Source organism: Somniosus microcephalus, unplaced genomic scaffold (genome assembly GCF_052327205.1).
Source record: "Somniosus microcephalus isolate GS21.2 unplaced genomic scaffold, FLI_Smic_1.0 unresolved_chr4, whole genome shotgun sequence".
NCBI lineage: Eukaryota > Metazoa > Chordata > Chondrichthyes > Squaliformes > Somniosidae > Somniosus > Somniosus microcephalus.
In genome coordinates, this window is record NW_028225182.1 from 43,409,483 (window position 1) to 43,431,763 (window position 22,281).

General features: G+C 50.6%; 1 protein-coding gene across 1 annotated transcript in view; it reads right to left on the reverse strand.

Moving 5' to 3' along the window:
• Positions 1 to 4,912: 4,912 nt before the first annotated feature.
• Positions 4,913 to 22,281, reverse strand: part of LOC147090646 (serine protease 55-like) — a 45,525-nt gene continuing 28,156 nt past the window's right edge. The window contains exons 4-5 of the mRNA XM_085977140.1: positions 19,184 to 19,317; positions 4,913 to 5,302 (exon numbers count right to left, since the gene is read on the reverse strand). Coding sequence (XP_085833266.1) covers positions 4,922 to 5,302; positions 19,184 to 19,317 — 515 coding nt within the window. The 3' untranslated portion in view covers positions 4,913 to 4,921. The remainder of the gene's footprint in view (positions 5,303 to 19,183; positions 19,318 to 22,281) is intronic.

Sequence of the window (22,281 nt, forward strand, 5' to 3'; positions counted from 1 at the left end):
CCCTCCCTAATCCTCTCCGCCTCTCCCTCTTCTCCTCCTTTAGGACGCTCCTTAAAGCCGACCTCTTTGACCAAGCTTTTGGTCACCTGTGCTATTATCTCCTTACGTGGCTCAATGTCGAATTTTGGTTGATGATGGCTCCTGTGAAACACCATGGGGTGTTTTACTGTGATAAAGGGGCTATATAAATGCAAGTTGATGTTGTGAAAGGCCCCAAAGTGCTTCACATTGGCCAGTGTGCATACTGAGCAGCGGCAGAGGAGTTGGGCAGTTAACGGGGGTGCTAACGGGAGGTGCACAGGCACCCAATTCCACCCCCTTTCAATCCAATGCATTGGAGGTCAGGACAGGGACAATGGGCAAATGGGACTTGGGACAGTGAGGGACAATGGGACTTGGGACAGCGAGGGACAATGGGAAAATGGGACAGTGAGGGACAATGGGACTTGGGACAGTGAGGGACAATGGGAATTGGGACAGCGAGGGACAATGGGACTTGGGACTTGGGACAGTGAGGGACAATGGGACTTGGGACAGCGAGGGGCAATGGGACTTGGGACAGCGAGGGACAATGGGACTTGGGACAGTGAGGGACAATGGGACTTGGGACTTGGGACAGTGAGGGACAATGGGCAAATGGGACTTGGGACAGCGAGGGACAATGGGACTTGAGACAGCGAGGGACAATGGGACTTGGGACAGTGAGGGACAATGGGACTTGGGACAGTGAGGGACAATGGGCAAATGGGACTTGGGACAGCGAGGGACAATGGGACTTGAGACAGCGAGGGACAATGGGACTTGGGACAGCGAGGGACAATGGGACTTGGGACAGTGAGGGACAATGGGACTTGGGACAGTGAGGGACAATGGGACTTGAGACAGCGAGGGACAATGGGACTTGGGACAGTGAGGGACAATGGGACTTGGGACAGTGAGGGACAATGGGAAAATGGGACTTGGTGGAGGATAGGGACAATGGGCAAATGGGACAGCCTGAGAGGGCAGCTGTGGCCACGATTTAATGTCTCATCCCAAAGACGGCGTCTCCGACAGTGCAGCACACCTTCAGTACTGCGCTGATGCATTAGCCTAGATTATGTGCCCACGTTTTAGAGTAGGGCTTGAAACCCACGTACCTCCTGACTCAGAACTCAAAGGGGGAGAAATTCAGTGGGCTGCGCCACCAGTTAGCACCTAAAAAGGGCACTCAGTGGCTTTAGCGCCACTGGCCACGCCTCCCACGATATTTAGCTGGGGCGCTAATGGCGGCATTAGCCTGTTGCGCTGCGCCACCACCGATGACGTCATCGGTGTGCACAGCGCCCCGCTACCGCCCCGATCGCGATATTTGGCAGCGACCGCCTCTGTAGCGCCGCTCGCTAATCGCGCCCTGTTCACGGGGCCTACCTGTGGCGGCAGTGGCGCAAATTAAGGTGGAGGTGCGGGGCGGCCGGTTTTTTCGGCGGCCGCCTGCCAACACCTCCGTCCCCGGCCTCCTGTTCTCCCCCCGCGGCATTGCCAGCTGCTTTCCGAGAGCCCGGCACTTCTCCTCGGTGCCGGGCTCTTTTGCCGGCACTCGCGATCGCTCATCGCGCTGGTGCAGGCCCCTCCCCCTTAAGAATGGGAGGAAGGCCTGCAGTACCGCAACGCTGTGATATTCAGTTTCAGCGCCCTAAGAGGGACGCGGAGCGCCTCGAGCCTCGCCCCGTGTCCCTCTTGGGGCGCTCAAGCTGAATTTCCGGCGGTCGCTACTGCTCCGATCGCTGCGCTAATTCCGGCGCCCAGGCGTGCTTGGCGCCCCGTTTGTGGCTCCACCCAGTTTCTCCCCCAAAGTGTTACCACTGAGCTAAGACTGAAATCCCACGAGACACCAGCTGTTGTGCTATTGGAGAGGTGGACTTCTCGATGGGCATGGGCCAACAAAATTAACACATATTTACCAATCTAATTCAGAGAGGCCGCACGACAGCAGGTCTGCAAATTGGGGAGTCTTCTACTTGGTGCTGTAGGGGGCGCTCTTCTGAGACTGGGTCTTCAACTCGCGTATGGGTTTGGCTAGAGCATGAATATCAACCTGGGCCCAGAAGACATCTGACGCCTCTCCGGTTAGCAGATTTCTATGAGTTATGAATAACAACACAATATGCCAACAATAAAAATGTTTATCTGAAATGCTAGCAATGCTTTCCTTTAGGCAGCTGATTTGTCCTTCTGAAGTTACTATTGGGATCCTTGGAATTGTGGCAGTATCTCCAGGGCCCCCATACACAGAATTTGGAAACTGTCGATGTAGAGGGAGCTTTACTCTGTATCTAACCCCGTGCTGTACCTGTTCTGGGAATGTTTGATGGGACAGTGTAGGGGGAGCTTTACTCTGTATCTAACCCGTGCTGTTCCTGCCCTGGGAGTGTTTGATGGGGCAGTGTAGAGGGAGCTTTACTCTGTATCTAACCCGTGCTGTACCTGCCCTGGGAGTGTTTGATGTGACAGTGTGGAGCGAGCTTTACTCTGTATCTAACCCTGTGCTGTACCTGTTCTGGGAATGTTTGATGGGACAGTGTAGGGGGAGCTTTACTCTGTATCTAACCCGTGCTGTACCTGCCCTGGGAGTGTTTGATGGGGCAGTGTAGAGGGAGCTTTACTCTGTATCTAACCCGTGCTGTACCTGCCCTGGGAGTGTTTGATGGGACAGTGTAGAGGGAGCTTTACTCTGTATCTAACCCGTGCTGTACCTGCCCTGGGACTGTTTGATGGGACAGTGTAGAGGGAGCTTTACTCTGCATCTAACCCGTGCTGTTCCTGCCCTGGGAGTGTTTGATGGGGCAGTGTAGAGGGAGCTTTACTCTGTATCTAACCCGTGTTGTTCCTGCCCTGGGAGTGTTTGATGGGGCAGTGTAGAGGGAGCTTTACTCTGTATCTAACCCGTGCTGTACCTGCCCTGGGAGTATTTGATGGGACAGTGTAGGGGAAGTTTTACTCTGTATCTATCCCGTGCTGTACCTGTTCTGGGAGTGTTTGACGGGACAGTGTAGAGGGAGCTTTACTCTCAATCTAACCCGTGAGGGAGCTTTACTCTCTATCTAACCCATGCTGTACCTGCCCTGAGAGTGTTTGATCGGACAGTGTAGAGGGAGCTTTACTCTGTATCTAACCCATGCTGTACCTGCCCTGGGAGTGTTTGATGGGACAGTGTAGAGGGAGCTTTACTCTCTATCTAACTTGTGCTGTACCTGCCCTGGGAGTGTTTGATGGGACAGTGTAAATCACGGGATTGGGGGTAATATTCTGGCATGGGTGGAGGATTGGCTCTCTAACAGAAAGCAGAGAGTTGGGATAAATGGTTCGTTCTCAGACTGGCAATCAGTAACTAGTGGTGTTCTGCAGGGGTCAGTGCTGGGTCCCGAACTCTTTACAATCTATATTAACGATTTGGAGGAGGGGACCGAGTGTAACATATCAAAGTTTGCAGATGATACAAAGATGGGAGGGAAAGTAGTGAGTGAGGAGGACATAAAAAACCTGCAAAGGAACATAGACAGGCTAAGTAAGTGGGCAGAGATTTGGCAGATGGAATACAGTACTGGAAAGTGTGAGGTTATGCACTTTGGCAGGAAAAATCATAGAGCAAGATATTATCTTAATGGCAAAAAACTGGAAAGTACTGTAGTACAAAGGGATCTGGGGGTCCTGGTGCACGGAACTCAAAAAGTTAGTATGCAGGTGCAGCAAGTGATCAAGAAGGCCAATGGAATGTTGGCTTTTATTGCTAGGGGGATGGAATATAAAAACAGGGAGGTATTGCTGCAGTTGTACAAGGTATTGGTGAGACCGCACCTGGAATACTGCATACAGTTTTGGTGACCATACTTAAGAAAAGACATACTTGCTCTCGAGTCAGTACAAAGAAGGTTCACTCGGTTAATCCCGGGGATGAGGGGATGGACATATGAGGAGAGGTTGAGTAGATTGGGACGCTACTCATTGGAGTTCAGAAGAATGAGAGGCGATCTTATTGAAACATATAAGATTGTGAAGGGGCTTGATCGGGTGGATGCGGTGAGGATGTTCCCAATGATGGGTGAAACTGGAACTGGGGGGCATAATCTTAGAATAAGGGACTGCTCTTTCAAAACTGAGATGAGGAGAAACTTCTTCACTAAGAGGGTGGTAGGTTTGTGGAATTTGCTGCCCCAGAAAGCTGTGGAAGCTACATCATTAAATAAATTTAAAACAGAAATAGATAGTTTCCTAGAAGTAAGGGGAATTAAGGGTTACGGGGAGCGGGCAGGAAATTGGACATGAGTCTAGGTTCGGAATGGTCATGGCCCTGTGGGTAGTGGAGTGGGCCCAGGGGCCGTGTAGCCTGGTTCTGCTCCTACTGTGTTCTAATTCTGTGTTAGATTTCAGGAGATGGTTTTATTCCTGTTCCTGGCTGGGGTGGAGATCGCCTTTACAGAAGGTAAGTACTGTAGAAAATATAGGGACAGAGTGATCTCCTGGACGAGTTTCGATCGCCTCGATTGGTCGGAGAGGAATTTCCCAGATTTTTTCTCCCAAATTGGCCATTGGGTTTTTTATCTGGTTTTTCGCCTCTCCCGGGAGATCACATGGGTTTGGGTGGATGGAGAGTGATAGAAGAGTTGAGGTTAGGATCAGATCAGCCATGATCTTATTGAATGGTAGAGCAGGCTCGAGGGGCCAATTGGCCTACTCCTGCTCCTATTTCTTATGTTCTTATGTTTATGTTCTGTATCTAACCCCGTGCTGTACCTGCCCTGGGAGTGTTTGATGGGACAGTGTAGAGGAAGCTTTACTCTGTATCTAACCTGTGCTGTACCTGCCCTGGGAGTGTATGATGGGACAGTGTAGTGGGAGCTGACACCAGTAAGTTCCTCATCCTTTGGAAATATTATTTAGTTTATTTATCGATCTCGGTGAATACAATTCTCCACGTAAAGGTAATTATTGAGAAGAAGACATTGCTGTGGTAAGGTCGGGGGCTGGCAGATGGTTGAGCCACACTCTGGTTCGTCACGAGTTGGAAGGGGATTGGAATCTCCGCCGAAGAGTTTGGGTTCGACACTTGCCTTGATGACCCCGAAAAAGTGTCCTTTCTGGGGATGTAGGGCTTCCCGGCCTTTTCAGCCGTGGCTTCAAGCCAGTCGATGTAGTTTGAAAGCACAGTGTACACACCTGGACTCTTGGATTCCGCGCAGCCTTTTCCCCAGCTCACAATCCCAACCTGGATCCACGAGTCCGAGTTGGGACCCTCACACATCAATGGGCCCCCGCTGTCTCCCTGTAAAGCAAGCACAAGCCACTTGGGGTTTGCATCTTCGAAAACCTCTCCATTACATTGGCCCAGAAATTCGGGTCGGGGGCTTCCCGCGGGTGTAAGCCCCTGACCTGCACTTACCTAGCGTGCCGGCCGTTGAGCTGTGGGCCCGTGTGGAATTCCGATCCTGGGCCTGCTCCAACTGCCGGCGCGCAGTGCTTGCGCATCCCAGGGGCGTAGTTAGTTCGATGCGTCCCCTGGGATCACGTGGGCCACGGGCAGCCAATCGGAGCAGGGAATGCTCCATTCATAAGTCTTGACAGGAAGTGCTGTCAAGACTTCTAAATACTACGACCCCAAAATAGCACTAAACCTTCAAATAATTTTTAAAAACATCACGTTTTTTAAATAAACTATAAATTACATTAAATAACTATTGTAAACAATAATTTAAATTTTTGAAAAAAATAATTTTATGTTCTAACGGGGCTAAAAATAAACTTACCTTGCTTTAAAGTATTTAAAAATAATAAACCTGTGGAAAAAATGTTTCAATTTTAATTAATTCACCACTTACCTTGTAAAAAGCAGGCCTTACGTCTGCTTTTTAAATTTCTAAATCCTGCAGACTTACCCTCACGGGAAAACCTGTAAAAAAAACCTAAGTTCGATGCGCACGTGCTGCATCTCCTGCGCACGCATTCGACCTCTGAACCCCTGCTTTCAGGGGAACGGAAGTGCCGGTTTCCCGCGCATGCGCAGTGCATGCAGGAAACCGGCACTTCCATTGGGCCTACGGGTGAGTACCCCGTGCGTACTCACCCGTGGAGACCCGAGTTTCTGGGCCAATGTCTTCATCACTAAGCTCACCTACTTCCAACTCCGTAACATCGCCCGTCTCCGCCCTGTCTCAGCCCATCTGCTGCTGAAACCCTCATCCGCGCCTTTGTTACCTCTAGACTCGACTATTTCGACGCACTCCTGTCCGGCCTCCCACATTACACCCTCCATCAACTTGTGCTCATCCAAAACTCTGCCGCCCCGTGTCCTAACTCGCACCGAGTCCCGTTCACCCATCACCCCCTGTGCTCGCTGCCCCGTGTCCTAACTCGCACCGAGTCCCGTTCACCCATCACCCCCTGTGCTCGCTGCCCCGTGTCCTAACTCGCACCGAGTCCCGTTCACCCATCACCCCCTGTGCTTGCTGCCCCGTGTCCTAACTCACCCCGAGTCCCGTTCGCCCATCACCCCCTGTGCTCACTGCCCCGTGTCCTAACTCGCACCAAGTCCCGTTCACCCATCACCCCCTGTGCTCGCTGCCCCGTGTCCTAACTCACACCCAGTCCCGTTCACCCATCACCCCCTGTGCTCGCTGCCCCGTGTCCTAACTCACACCGAGTCCCGTTCACCCATCACCCCCCTGTGCTCGCTGCCCCGTGTCCTAACTCGCACCGAGTCCCGTTCACCCATCACCCCCCTGTGCTCGCTGCCCCGTGTCCTAACTCGCACCGAGTCCCGTTCACCCATCACCCCCTGTGCTCGCTGCCCCGTGTCCTAACTCGCACCGAGTCCCGTTCACCCATCACCCCCTGTGCTCGCTGCCCCGTGTCCTAACTCACCCCGAGTCCCGTTCGCCCATCACCCCCTGTGCTCACTGCCCCGTGTCCTAACTCGCACCAAGTCCCGTTCACCCATCACCCCCTGTGCTCGCTGCCCCGTGTCCTAACTCACACCGAGTCCCGTTCACCCATCACCCCCTGTGCTCGCTGTCCCGTGTCCTAACTCACACCGAGTCCCGTTCACCCATCACCCCCTGTGCTCGCTGCCCCGTGTCCTAACTCACACCGAGTCCCGTTCACCCATCACCCCCTGTGCTCGCTGACCTACACTGGCTCCCGGTCCGGCAACGCCTCGATTTCAAAATTCTCAGCCTTGTTTTCAAATCATTCCATGGCCTCGCCCCCTCCCTATCTCTGTAACCTCCCTCCAGCCCTACAACCCTCCGAGATCTCTGCGCTCCTCCAATTCTGCCCTCTTGCGCATCCACGATTTTAATCGCTCCACCATTGGCGGCCATGCCTTCAGCTGCCTGGGTCCTAAGCTCTGGAATTCCCTCCCTAACCCTCTCCACTTCTCTCTCACCTCCTTTAATAAGCTCCCTTAAACCTATCTCTTTGACCAAGCTTTAGGTCACCTGCCCTAATGGGCCAGAAATTAGGTTCGGGGGCTTGCCGCGTGTGCAAGCCCCCGATGTGCACTTACCCGGCGCGCCGACATCTGAAGCCTGGGCCTGCTTGGAATTCCTGTCACTGGCCCGGTTCAGATGTCGGCGCGATGTGCTTACCTGATCCAGCGGCGTAGTTAGTGCGATGTGCCGGCTGGGATCAGGTGAGCACTGGGCAGCCAATCAGGGGAGGGAAAACTTCATTCATGAGTTTGATAGTAAGAACTGTCAAACTCATGAAAAGTACGGGCGCCCAAAAGATTAGTTTAACTTTAAATAAAATTAAAAAAAACATCCCAATAATTAAATAAACTATAAATAACTTTAAAAAACTATTTTAAACAATTAATCAAATTTTTGCAAAAAATAATTTTTTAAGCAATCGGGTCTAATAATAAACTTACCTTACTGTAAAGTCCTTAAAAACAATAAAGCTGTGGAAAAAATGTTATAATTTTAAATAATAGACCACTTACCTTCAAGAATCCAGTCCTTATGCCTCCTTTTTATATGTGTAAAAAGTTCAGGCCCTTACACACGGGCAAACCTGTCAAAAAGAAGGAAGTTCAATGCGTGCGCACAGAGTCCCGCGCGCACGCGTTGGACCTCTGAAACCCTTGGAGGAAATGCCGGTTTCCCGCGCATGCGCTGTGCATGCTGAAATCCGGCACTTCCAACGGGCCCACGTGTGAGTACCCCGTCCGTACTCATGCGTTGGGACCGGAATTACTGGCCCAATATCTCCTTATGTGGCTCGGTGTCAAATTTTGTTTGATAATCGTTCCTGTGAAGCGCCTTGGGACATTTTACTACGTTAAAGGCGCTGTATAAATGCACGTTGTTGTCTTATAACCAATGTTTTCCTGCTCTTCTACGGACCCTTGCTGAGGGGGCGGGGGGGGGTGCGGGGGGTAAAGTTTCACCAGCACTTCCCGTCCCCGAGACCATTCCTTAGCTCTCCTCCTTCACTGAGCTGTATAGTGTCATGGTCAGATCGCACCTTGAGGACTGTGCCCGGTTTCAGTTGCCAAGATTTATGCATTGGAGGCAGCGTGGAGAAGAGTCACAAAGTCTCATCCCTCGTGTCAGGGGTCCTACTTGTGAGGGACGACCGGAGTGACCTGGGCTTGGAAGCCGAGTCGAGCGGTGCGGTCATGTTAATGCGAATACTTTTCTGGTCCTATCGTGCCTATCGTGCAAACAGATCAATGGAGGATGCAATCACAACTGCTCTACACTCGGCACTGAATCACTTAGATGGTAAGGAGACCTACATCAGAATGCTGTTCAGAGACTACAGCTCAGCATTCAACACTATCGTTCCCAACAAGCTGGCCACCAAACTCCAAACTTTTGGCCTGAACACTTCCCTCTGCAACTGGACCCTGGACTTCCTAACAAACAGACCCCAGTCTGTCAAATTAGGTAACCACACCTCCCCCCCCCCGACCCTGAACACGGGGGCCCCACAAGGATGTGTGCTGAGCCCCCTCCTCGACTCCCTCTTCACCCACGACTGTGTGGCTGTTCATGGTTCCAACACCATCATCAAGTTTGCGGATGATACCACGGTAGTAGGCCAGATCACCAACAACGATGAGTCAGCCTACAGGGAGGAGGTCCAGCATCTCGTGAAGTGGTGCGCCGATAACAACCTGGCCCTTAACATCAAGAAAACCAAAGAAATCATTGTGGACTTCAGGAAGTCCAAAGGCGGAAGTCACACCCCCATCCACATCAATGGGGCTGTGGTGGAAAGGGTGGACAGCTTTAAGTTCCTCGGAGTCCACATCACGGAAGACCTCTCCTGGTCCCTCAATACCTCCTCTCTGGTGAAGAAGGCCCAGCAGCGCCTATATTTCCTAAGGAGGCTGAAGGGATGTAACCTGTCACCCCTGATCCTCTCTAACTTTTACCGCTGCACAATAGAGAGCATCCTGACGAACTGTATCACAGTGTGGTACGGCAGCTGTAGCTACTATGACTGGAAAGCCCTGCAGCGGGTAGTCAAAACTGCCCAACGCATTACCGGCACCCGGCTACCGACCATAGAGCACATATACCAGAAACGCTGTCTACGGAGGTCACGGTCCATCATCAAAGACCCTACCCACCCCAGCCACAGTCTGTTCGCCCTCCTGCCATCTGGGAGACGCTACAGATGCATTCGCACCCGTACGACCAGATTTAGGAACAGCTTCTTTCCCAGGGCTGTCATCCTACTGAACTCCACAAATAAACTCTAAAGCCCACACATCTGCCAATGCACTATATTATGGTTATGTTTATGTTAATATATTACAAGCCAAATGTATGTTGAATGTTTAAATGTCTTAATCCAAATGTACACTCTCGGGAGCCGCAAGCCTACATTTCGTTGTACTGCACTTGTGCACTAACAATGACAGTAAAAGTTGATTTGATTTGATTTTGATTTTTGAACTGCGGCAGTCATGGGGCCTAGTGAAGGCCTGTCTATGGAACACTGCCCCTTTCATAGAATCATAGAAATTTACGGCACAGAAGGAGGCCATTCGGCCCATCGTGACTTTGCCGGCCAAAAAAGAGCGATCCAGCCTAATCCCACTTTCCCAGCACTTGGTCCGTAGCCCTGCAGGTTACGGCACTTCAAGAAAATATCCAAGTACTTTTTAAACGCAATGAGGGTTTCTGCCTCGACCACCCTTTCAGGCAGTGAGTTCCAGACCCCCACCGCCCTCTGGGTGAAAAAAGTTCTCCTCAAGTCCCCTCTAATCCTTCTACCAATTACTTTAAATCCATGCCCTCCTGGTTATTGACCCCTCTGCTAAGGGAAATAGGTCCTTCCTATCCACGCTATCTAGGCCCCTCCTAACTTTTGCCTATTAGGGGAAGGAACACGGGAACAGGAGTAGGTCCATTCAGCCCCTCGATCCTGATCCACCATTCAGTTAGATCTGTACCTCATCCCCATTTACCCGCCTTTGCCCCATAGCCTTTGACACCCTTACCCAATATCCACAGCCTTTTGGGGGAGAGAGTGGCAGATTTCCACTCCCCTTTGTGTGAAGTGGAGAGGATGGATAAGAGGGTGCGGGGCAGCGGGGGGGGGAGTGGGGTGGGGGGGGGCAGTGGATTACCACTGTGAGAGAGGTTTTTTTTTCAAACGGGTGCTGAGAGAGCGATTGGAACACTGCTCTGGTGCTTCAGTTGCGTTGTGGCGGGTGCCCTAATTTAAATAATTTGGGGTTGCGGGGGGGGGGTCGGTGGGTAGGCTGCCCGTTGAGTCGATTACTCAGCTCCGGCCGAGTCTTGTTCCGCACTGGTCACCCACAGAGGGACAGGTGGCAGGACACCCACTGTCATGTTACCCCGGGCCCCCTCGTTATGCCAGGCTCCTGCTCGAAACATAGAAACATAGAAAAATAGGAGCAGGAGTAGGCCATTCGGCCCTTCGAGCCTGCTCCGCCATACAATATGATCATGGCTGATCCTCTATCTCAATACCATATTCCCGCTCTCTCCCCATACCCCTTGATGCCTTTTGTGTCTAGAAATCGATCGATCTCCTTCTTAAATATATTCAGTGACTTGGCCTCCACAGCCTTCTGTGGTAGAGAATTCCACAGGTTCACCACAACCTGAGTGAAGAAATTTCTCCTCATCTCAGTCCTAAATGTCCTACCCCGTATCCTGAGACTGTGACCCCTTGTTCTAGACCCCCCCAGCCAGGGGAAACATCCTCCCTGCATCCAGTCTGTCTAGCCGTCAGAATTTTATATGTTTCCACGAGATCCCCTCTCATTCTTCTAAACTCTAGTGAATACAGGCCTAGTCGACCCAATCTCTCCTCATACGACAGTCATCCCAGGAATCAGTCTGGTGAACCTTCGCTGCACTCCCTCTATGGAAAGTATATCCTTTCTTAGGTAAGGAGACCAAAGCTGCACACGGTACTCCAGGTGTGGACTCACCAAGGCCCTGTATAACTGTAGCAATACATCCTTGCTGCTGTACTCAAACCCGAAGAACGGCCATTGACCGCCAAGGTACCGAGGATAACCTGCGCGCGTGGTGCCACACGGGACCTGTTCAGGCGCACGGGATCTCAGTCTGGGCCGTGAGTTCTGGGCGGCACTCACTTCAGGACTGCGATAGAGGCTCGGCTTAGAATCAGGGCGCTGGTGATAGGGGCTTGCACCTGCGACCTTTGACCCAGGGGTCAGAATGATACCAACCGAGCCAATCATCACCAGCGTGGGGTGACTATCGTCAGGGCTCGTGTGACTGTCCACCGCACCTCTTTATCCATCGTGTATGATGGGAATTCTTCGGTGGGAATCCCACATTAGCTGAGTATTAGTTCTAGGCTCAGATCTTTTAACTTCCATATTTTGGTTCCCAGAATAATACTTCTGAAGGAATTTGCGGCCTTCATTTCTGTCTGAGCCGCCATATTGTCTTGGTATGTATGATACCTGCAATATTGGTAACTGAACACTAGATGACCTCCTAATGGGAGTAAGCACATTGCAGCAATTTCACTCCAAGGTCTCTCCTGTGGTGCTTTTGACAAGTAGATTCCAGAAAGTCTGGAAAAAGAATGGGTTTGTTACCCCCGCCAATATTTGGACTTACCGCATTGGAGATGTGGTCTTCCCGGATGACATCTCGGCAACTGAGCCAATACTGGTACAGCTTTGTGCCGTGTCACTGCCCGGAGGGGTTACCATGGCAACGTTGAAGGCCCCTCGTTAGGCTTTAACCAGTGGCCAGGTTTCAGTGGTCTGTAGGATTGAAGCGCAAAAGGATTTGGAGAGCTGTCTCCTGGCTTATCTGTTCCATTTTTTTCCCCATTCGTTTGCAGGATGTGGGCGTCGCTGGCAAGGCCATCATTTATTGCCCATCCCTAATTGCCCTTGAGAAGGTGGTAGTGAGCCGCCTTATAGAGTCATAGAGTCATACAGCACAGAAAGAGGCCCTTCGGCCCATTGTGTCCGCGTCGGCCATCAAGCCCTGTCCATTCTAATCCCATTTTCCAGCACTTGGTCCGTAGCCTTGTATGCTCTGGCGTTTCAAGTGCTCATCTAAATGCTTCTTGAATGTTGTGAGGGTTCCTGCCTCTACCACCCTTTCAGGCAGTGAGTTCCAGATTCCAACCACCCTCTGGGTGAAAAAGTTTTTCCTCAAATCCCCTCTAAACCTCCTGCCCCTTACCTTGAAACTATGCCCCCTGGTTATTGACCCCTCTACTAAGGGGAAAAGTTCCTTTCTATATACCCTAACTATGCCCCTCATAATTTTGTAAACCTCAATCAGGTCCCTGCTCAGCCTTCTCTGCTCTAAGGAAAACAACCCCAGCCTGCCCAGTCTCTCTTCATAGCTGAAGCGCTCCAGCCCAGGTAACATCCTGGTTAATCTCCTCTGCACCCTCTCCAATGCAATCACATCCTTCCTATACTGTGGCGACCAGAACTGCACACAGTATTCCAGCTGTGGCCTAACTAGCGTTTTGTACAGCTCCGTCATAACCTCCCTGCTCTTATATTTTATGCCTCGGCTAATGAAGGCAAGTATCCCATATGCTTTTTTAACCACCTTATCTACCTGTCCTGCTGCCTTCAGGGATCTATGTACATGCACACCAAGGTCCCTCTGATCCTCTGTCCTTCCTAGGGTCCTACCATTCATTGTGTGTTCCCTTGCCTTGCTAGTCCTCCCAAAATGCATCACCTCACACTTTTCAGGGTTAAATTCCATTTACCACTGTTCTGCCCATCTGACCAACACGTCTATATCATCCTGTAGCCTGAGGCTTCCCTCCTCGCTATTTACCACTCCACCAATTTTCGTGTATCTGCAAACTTACTGATCATACCTCCTACATTCATATCTAAATCATTAATGTACACTACAAACAGCAAAGGACCCAGCACCGATCCCTGTGGTACACCACTGGACACAGGCTTCCAGTCACAAAAACAACTTTCAACCATCACCCTCTGCCTCCTGCTACTAAGCCAATTTTGGATCCAATGTGCCAAATTGCCCTGGATCCCATGGGCTCTTACCTTCTTGACCAGTCTCCCATGCGGGACTTTGTCAAAAGCCTTACTGAAGTCCATGTAGACAACATAAACTGCACTACCCTCATCCACGCACCCAGTCACCCCCTCGAAAAATTCAATCAAATTGGTTAGACATGATCGCCCCCTGACAAAGCCATGCTGGCTATTCTTGATTAATCGTTGCCTCTCCAAGTGGAGACTAATTCTGTCCCTCAGAATTTTTTCCAATAATTTCCCTACCACTGATGTTCGGCTCACTGGCCTGTAATTCCCTGGTTTATCCCTACTACCCTTCTTGAGTAATGTTACTATGTTAGCTGTTCTCCAGTCCTCTGGCACCTCCCCTGTGGCCAGAGAGGTTCTGAAAAATTGTGTCAGCGCCCCTGCAATCTCCTCCCTTGCCTCACACAGCAGCCTGGGATACATCTCGTCTGGGCCTGGGGATTTATCCACTTTTAATCCCACTAAAACCGCTAGTATGTCCTCCCTCTCAATGCTAATTTGTTCAAGTATATCACAACCCCCCTGCCTGATTTCTATGCCTACATCATCCTTCTCCATAGTGAACACAGATGCAAAATATTCATTTAAAACCTCATCTACATCTTCCGGCTCTACACACAGATTGCCACTTTGGTCCCTAATGGGCCCTACTCTTTCCCTGGTTATCCTCTTGCCCTTAATATACTTATAAAACACCTTGGGATTTTCCTTTATTTTGCCCACCAGTGTTTTTTCATGCCCTCTCTTCGCTCTCCTAATTTCTTTTTTAAGTACCCCCCTGCACTTTCTATACTCCTCTAGGGCTTCCACTGTTTTTAGTCCTTTGTATCTGCCAAAAGCCTCCCTTTATTCCCTAATCCATTCTTGTATATTCCTTGACATCCAGGGTTCCCTGAACTTGTTGGCCCCACCCTTGACCTTTACGGGAACATGTTGGCGTTGTACTCTCCTTTCTGAATGACTCCCACTGCCTTCTTGAACCGCTGCAGTCCATGATACTTTGTAACAACTGAGTGACTCGCTCGGCCATTTCAGAGGGCAGTTAAGAGTCAACCACATTGCTGTGGGTCTGGAGTCACATATAGGCCAGACCGGGTAAGGACAGCAGATTGCCCTCTCTAAAGGACATTATTGAACCAGATGGTTTTTACGACAATGCGGTCACCATTACCAACACTTTTTATTCCAGATTTATTTAATTAACTGAATTTAAGAAAAGATATACTTGCTCTCGAGGCAGTTCAGAGAAGGTTCACTCGGTTGATTCCGGAGATAAGGGGGTTGACGTATGAGGAAAGGTTGAGTAGGTTGGGCCTCTACTCATTGGAGTTCAGAAGAATGAGAGGCAATCTTATCGGAAACATATAAGATTGTGAGTGGGCTTGATCGGGTGGATGCGGGGAGGATGTTTCCACTGATGGGTGAGACTAGAACTAGGGGGCATAATCTTAGAATAAGGGGCTGCCCTTTCAAAACTGAGATGAGGAGAAACTTCTTCACTCAGAGGGTAGTAAATCTGTGGAATTTGCTACCTCAGAGAGCTGTGGAAGCTGCGCCATTAAATAAATTTAAAACGGAGATAGACAGTGTCCTAGCTGATAAGGGAATTAGGGGTTACGGGGAGAGGGCAGGGAAGTGGATGTGAGTCTAGGTTCGGATCAGCCATGATCCTATTGAATGGCGGAGCAGGCCCGAGGGGCCATATGGCCTACTCCTGCTCCTTATGTTCTTATGAATTTAAATTCCCCAGCTGTCCTGGTGAGATTTGAACTCATAGTTTCATGTCTCATTATTACAGGCTTCTGGCTTATTAGTATAGCAACATAACCACTATGCTACCGTATCTGCCGCAGGGACTGCTGAAGGCCAGACATGGTGGGTCTCCTAAGTCATTGTAAAGAAGGAAGGGGCAATCTTGCTTTTATGTAACACCATCGCATCTTCAGGAAGCTCCAAAGCACTTCACAGCCAATGAATAAAGAATGACTTGTACTTGTATTGCACCTTTCACAACCAGCGAATGTCCCAAAGCGCTTACAGCCAATGAAGTACGTTTGAAGTGGAGTCAACTGTTGTAACATAGGAAACAGGGCAGCCAATTTGTGCACATCAAGCTCCCACAAGCAGCAGTGAGATAAATGACCAGATCATCCGCTCCGTATTGGCTTTGGTTGAGAGAGGAATGTTGAACAGGACACCGGGAGAGAGCTCTCGTGCTCGTCTACAACTGGTAGATGAAATAAAAACAGAAAATGGTGGAAACACTCAGCAAGTCGGTTTGCTGTAGCGTGCTGTTAAAACAAACTCTGTGGACTGTTTGCTGTAGTGTGCAGTTTAAGTAGACTCTGTGGACTGTTTGCTGTGGTGCACTGTTTAAATAAACTCTGTGGACTGTTTGCTGTACTGTGCAGTTTAAGTAGACTCTGTGGACTGTTTGCTATAGTGCGCTGTTTAAATAGACTCTGTGGACTGTTTGCTGTAGTGTGCAGTTTAAGTAGACTCTGTGGACTGTTTGCTGTAGTATGCTGTTTAAATAGACGCTGTGGACTGTTTGCTGTAATGTGCTGTTTAAACAGACTCTGTGAACTGTTTGATGTAGTGTGCTGTTTAAACAGACTGTTTGCTGAGTAATTAGTTTGATTGCTGTAAAATAAATGGTCTGCTGTGAGTCCTGCCTTAATTCCCACCTCCAATTGGGTGACCGCTTTGCGGATCCCCTCCATTCAGTCTGCAAGCATGACCCAGAGCTTCCAGTCGCCTGTCACTTTAATTCTCCGCTCCACTCCCACTCTAACCTCTCTGTCCTCGACCTCCTACACTGTTCCAACAAAACTCAACGTAAGCTCGAGGAACAGCACCTCATCTTTTGATTAGGCACTTTACAGCCTTCTGGACTCAACATCGAGTTTAACAATTTCAGACCATAACCTCGACCCCCTTTTTTTTCAGATAGCAGCTGTTGATGATTCTGCCTTCTCAGTTACACCTCTTCTAGACCCATCTTTTGCTTCTTCACTTGTCCAATTACCATCTCCTTTTGCTTTATACAATCATCCCTTTTTGTCATTTAATCTCTCCTGCCTTTCTCCCTATCACAGACCTTTTGTTCATTCTTTGTTGTCCCTCCATAAGGTTGAGGTCATCCAAAACTCTGCTGCCTGTGTCCTAACTCTCTCCAAGTCCCGCTCACCCATCACCCCCTGTGCTCGCTGACCTACATTGGCTCCCAGTTAAGCAACGTCTCGATTTTATAATTCTCATCCTTGTTTTCAAATCCTCCATGGCCTCGCCCCTCCTTATCTCTGTGATCACCTCCAGCCCTATAATTTCCCTAGACCTCAGCACTTCGCCTATTCTGGCCTTTTGATTATAATCGCTCCACCACTGGCGGCCGTGCCTTCAGCTGCCTAGGTCCTAAGCTCTGGAATTCCCTCCCCAAACCTCTCCACCTCTCCACTTCTCTTTCCTTCTTAAAACCTATCTATGAAAGGGAAATCGTGTTTGACAAATTTATTAGAGTTTTTTGAGGATGTAACTAGCAGGGTAGATAAAGGGGAACCAGTGGATGTTGTATATTTGGATTTCCAAAAGGCATTCGATAAGGTGCCACATAAAAGGTTATTACAGAAGATTAATCTCCTTTTGCTTTATACAATCATCCCAGGCTGATACCTGGGATGGCAGGAATGACGTATGAGGAGAGATTGGGTCGATTGGGCTTGTACTCGCTGGAGTTTAGAAGAATGAGAGGGGATCTCATTGAAACTTATAAAATTCTGACAGGACTGGACAGACTAGATGCAGGAAGGATGTTCCCGATGGTCGGGGAGCCCAGAACCAGGGGTCACAGTCTAAGGATAAGGGGTAGGCCATTTAGGACAGAAATGAGGAGGAATTTCTTCACCCAGAGAGTGGTGAACCTGTGGAATTCTCTACCACAGAAGGCAGTGGAGGCCAATGCATTAAATATATTCAAGAAGGAGTTGGATATATTTCTTAAGGCTAAAGGGATCAAGGGATATGGGGAGAAAGCAGGGACAGGGTACTGAATTTGGATGATCAGCCATGATCGCATTGAATGGTGGAGCAGGCTCGAGGGGCCGAATGGCCTACTCCTGCTCCTATCTTCTATGTTTCTATTAGGGCTCATGGGGTTGGGGCTAATATAGCAGCATGGATAGAGGATTGGTTAACAGACAGAAAACAGAGAGTAGGGATAAATGGATCTTTTTCAGGTTGGCAGGCTGTAACTAGTGGAGTGCTGCAGGATCAGTGTTGGGGCCTCAGCTATTTACAATCTAAATTAATGACTTAGATGAAGGGACCGAGTGTAATGTATCCAAGTTTGCTGATGATACAAAGCTAGGTGGGACAGTAAGCTGTGAGGAGAACACAGAGTCTGCAAAGGGATATAGATAGACTAAGTGAGTGGGCAGTAAAGTGGCAGATGGAGTATAATGTGGGGAAATGTGAGGTTATTCACTTTGGTAGGAAGAATAGAAAAACAGAATATTTTTTAAATGGTGAGAAACTTTCAAATGTTGGTGTTGAGAGAGATTTGGGTGTCCTCGTGCAAGAAACACAGAAAGCGAGCATGCAGGTACAGCAAGCAATAAGGAAGGCAAATGGCATGTTGACCTTTATTACAAGGGGGTCAGAGTATAAGAGTGAGGAAGTCTTGCTACAATTGTACGGGGCCTTGGTGAGACCACACCTGGAGAACTGGGCACAGTTTTGGTCTCCTTATCTAAGGAAGGATATACTTGCCTTGGAGGCGGTGCAACAAAGGTTCACTAGATTGATTCCTGGGATGATTGGGCTGTCCTATGAGGAGAGATTGTGTAGAATGGGCCGATACTCTCTGGAGTTTAGAAGAATGAGAGGTGATCTCATTGAAACATACAAGATTCTGAGGGGGATTGACAGGGTAGGTGCTGAGAGACTGTTTCCCCTGGCTGGGGAGTCTAGAATCAGGGGTCACAGTCTCAGAATAAGGGGTCGGCCATTTAAGACCGAGATGAGGAGGAATTTCTTCACTCAGGGTTGTGAATCTTTGGAATTCTCTGCCCCAGAGGGCTGCGAATGCTGAGTTGTTGAGTATATTCAAAGCTGAGATCGATAGATTTTTGAACTCTGGGGGAATCAAGGGATATGGAGATCGGGCGAGAAAGTGGAGTTGAGATGGAAGATCAGCCATGATATTATTGAATGGCGGAGCAGGCTCGAGGGGCCGAATGGTCCACTCCTCCTGTTACTTCTTATGTTCTTATGTACCCCTTCGACCAAACTTCTGGTCATTTGCCCTAACATCTCCTTATATGGCTCGGTGTCAAATTTTGTTTTGTATTTGATAACACTCCTGTGAAGCGCCTTGGGATGATTTATTATGTTAAAGGCGCTATATAAATATATAAGTTGTTGTTGTCCCGTTGGATTGGTCAATGGTTCTTTTCCTTTGCGACACGTAAACATCCCTTGCTTTTCGCTACATGACGGGAGTGATGTTTTTGCAGATCGTGGGAAGGCTTTCGATTGGGCAGGCAGCGTAAAGACGGATAACGGTGCATAACCGGGGTCGAGGAATTTCCTTTCCCTTCACCGCCCCTCGCCCCAAAAAAACACAAATATTACCTGGCAGGCATCTCGGCCGCCTTCCTCGTAACCGGCGCACAGCATGTTCCTGGTGATGCTGGGCATCCATTTCCGGCAACTGTGCCAGTCAATCAGCTCCACTTCCACCTCCTGCAGGATCACCGGCACCTTTGCTGTGGAAAGGGATCGGCCAAAGATTTACTGCTTCACTTCAGCTCCGGGCGAAACAAACGGGGGGAGAGGGAATGAGGGTGGGGAGGAGGGGAATCGAGGGAGGGAGAATGAGGGTGGGGAGGAGGGGAAATTGAGGGAGGGAGAACGAGGGTAGGGAGGAGGGGAAATTGAGGGAGGGAGAACGAGGGTGGGGAGGAGGGGAATCGAGGGAGGGAGAATGAGGGTGGGGAGGAGGGGAATCGAGGGAGGGAGAACGAGGGTGGGGAGGAGGGGAATCGAGGGAGGGAGAATGAGGGTGGGGAGGAGGGGAATCGAGGGAGGGGGATCGAGGGAGGGAGAACGAGGGTGGGGAGGAGGGGAAATTGAGGGAGGGAGAACGAGGGTGGGGAGGAGGGGAATCGAGGGAGGGAGAACGAGGGTGGGGAGGAGGGGAATCGAGGGAGGGAGAACGAGGGTGGGGAGGAGGGGAAATCGAGGGAGGGAGAATGAGGGTGGGGAGGAGGGGAATCGAGGGAGGGAGAATGAGGGTGGGGAGGAGGGGAATCGAGGGAGGGAGAATGAGGGTGGGGAGGAGGGGAAATTGAGGGAGGGAGAACGAGGGTGGGGAGGAGGGGAAATCGAGGGAGGGAGAACGAGGGTGGGGAGGAGGGGAATTGAGGGTGGGGGAATGAGGGGAATTGAGGGTGGGGGAATGAGGATGGGGGAATGAGGGGAATTGAGGGTGGGGGAATGAGGGTGGGGGAATGAGGGGAAGGAGGGAGGGAGAATGAGGGTGGGGGAGGAGGGGAATCAAGAGAGGGAGAACGAGGGTGGGGAGGAGGGGAATCGAGGGAGGGAGAACGAGGGTGGGGAGGAGGGGAAATTGAGGGAGGGAGAACGAGGGTGGGGAGGAGGGGAATCGAGGGAGGGAGAACAAGGGTGGGGAGGGGGGAAATTGAGGGAGGGAGAACAAGGGTGGGGAGGAGGGGAAATTGAGGAAGGGAGAACAAGGGTGGGGAGGAGGGGAATCGAGGCAGGGAGAATGAGGGTGGGAAGAAGGGGAATTGAGTGAGGGCGAATGAGGGTGGGGTGGAGGGGAATCAAGAGAGGGAGAACGAGGGTGGGGAGGAGGGGAAATTGAGGGAGGGAGAGTGAGGGTGGGGAGGAGGGGAAATTGAGGGAGGGAGAATGAGGGTGGGAAGGAGGGGAATTGAGGGAGGGAGAATGAGGGTGGGGAGGGGGGGAAACGAGGGAGGGAGAATGAGGGTGGGAAGGAGGGGAATTGAGGCAGGGAGAATGAAGGTGGGGAGGAGGGGAATCGAGGCAGGGAGAATGAGGGTGGGAAGGAGGGGAAACAAGGGAGGGAGAATGAGGGTGGGAAGGAGGGGAATCGAGGCAGGGAGAATGAGGGTGGGAAGGAGGGGAATCGAGGGAGGGAGAATGAGTGTGGGAAGGAGGGGAATCGAGGGAGGGAGAACGAGGGTGGGGAGGAGGGGAAATTGAGGGAGGGAGAATGAGGGTGGGGAGGAGGGGAAATTGAGGGAGGGAGAATGAGGGTGGGAAGGAGGGGAATTGAGGGAGGGAGAATGAGGGTGGGGAGGGGGGGAAACGAGGCAGGGAGAATGAGGGTGGGGAGGAGGGGAATTGAGGCAGGGAGAATGAAGGTGGGGAGGAGGGGAATCGAGGCAGGGAGAATGAAGGTGGGGAGGAGGGGAATCGAGGCAGGGAGAATGAGGGTGGGGAGGAGGGGAATCAAGAGAGGGTCAGCTAGAGTGGATCGCTGGAGTGAGTGGGCTGTAAAAGTACTTACATTTATTCAGCCCCTTTCCCATCCTCAGGACGTCCCACAGTGCTTCATAACCATTTATTTCCTCGTGAAGCGCAGTGTCTTGCAGGCAACTGTGGTGGCCTTTGTGTGTACAGCAAGATCCCACAAACAGCAAGTGGGATAAAAGACCACAGAATCCACTTTTGTTGGGGTTTAGTTGAGGGTGGAATGCTGGCCAGAACTCTTCCCTCCTTATCTTCCAACGGTGCCACGGGATCTTTTACATCCACCCGAACAGGGCCTCGATTAGGCTTGGCTCAGTTGGTAACACATTTCGCCTCTGAAGCCAGAAGGTCTATGGGTTCAAAGTCCCACTCGAGAGACTTGAGCGCAAAAAATCCAGGCTGACGCTCCCAGTTCCAGTGCTGAGGGAGTGCTGCACTGCCGAAGGTGCTGCCTTTCACATGAGAGGCTCCGTCTGCCCCCTCGGGTGGACGTAAAAGATCCCACGGTCACTATTTCGAAGAAGAGCAGGGGAGTTCTCCCCGGTGTGCTGGGCCAATATGTATCCCTCAATCAACATCACTAAAAACAGATTATCTGGCCATTATCACATTGCTGTTTGTGGGAGCTTGTTGTGCGCAAATTGGCTGCCGTGTTTCCTACATTACAACCGTGGCTACACTTCAAAAAGTACTTCATTGGCTGTGAAGCGCTTTGTGACGTCCTGAGGCAGTAGCTAAATGAGAGGTGATTTCATTGAAACATCTAAGATTGATCTGAGATCATCTCTCCTTCTTCTAAACTCCAGAGAACATAGGCCCGCTGTACTCAACCTCTCCCCATAGGAGAGGCCTCTCATCCCAGGAGGCCATGAGCCAGCGACTTAGCAAGGGAAACATTTTTTTTGTGTGGCACGGTGGACGAGACACAGGCGCCGACCAATTCCTTTCCTCCCTCGGCCTGGGCTCGATTTTTGAGCCTAGGCCCCCCAAAGGTGAAAGGTCAGTGTCAGCACCACCGCGCTGCCCGAGCTCCTGGCCGCACTTTCGCTCTTTACGCGACGGCTTCGAGCCCTTGTGGATTACAAAGCAGAGGTTTAGCAGGAGAAGCGTTAAGTGTATCTAGAGCAGCAGGTCTGAAAATAGATTGCTTGATCTATTGTACATCAATTCAAGATGAGAGGTGGGGGTGGGGGGGAGCTTTGGGGCTTTTT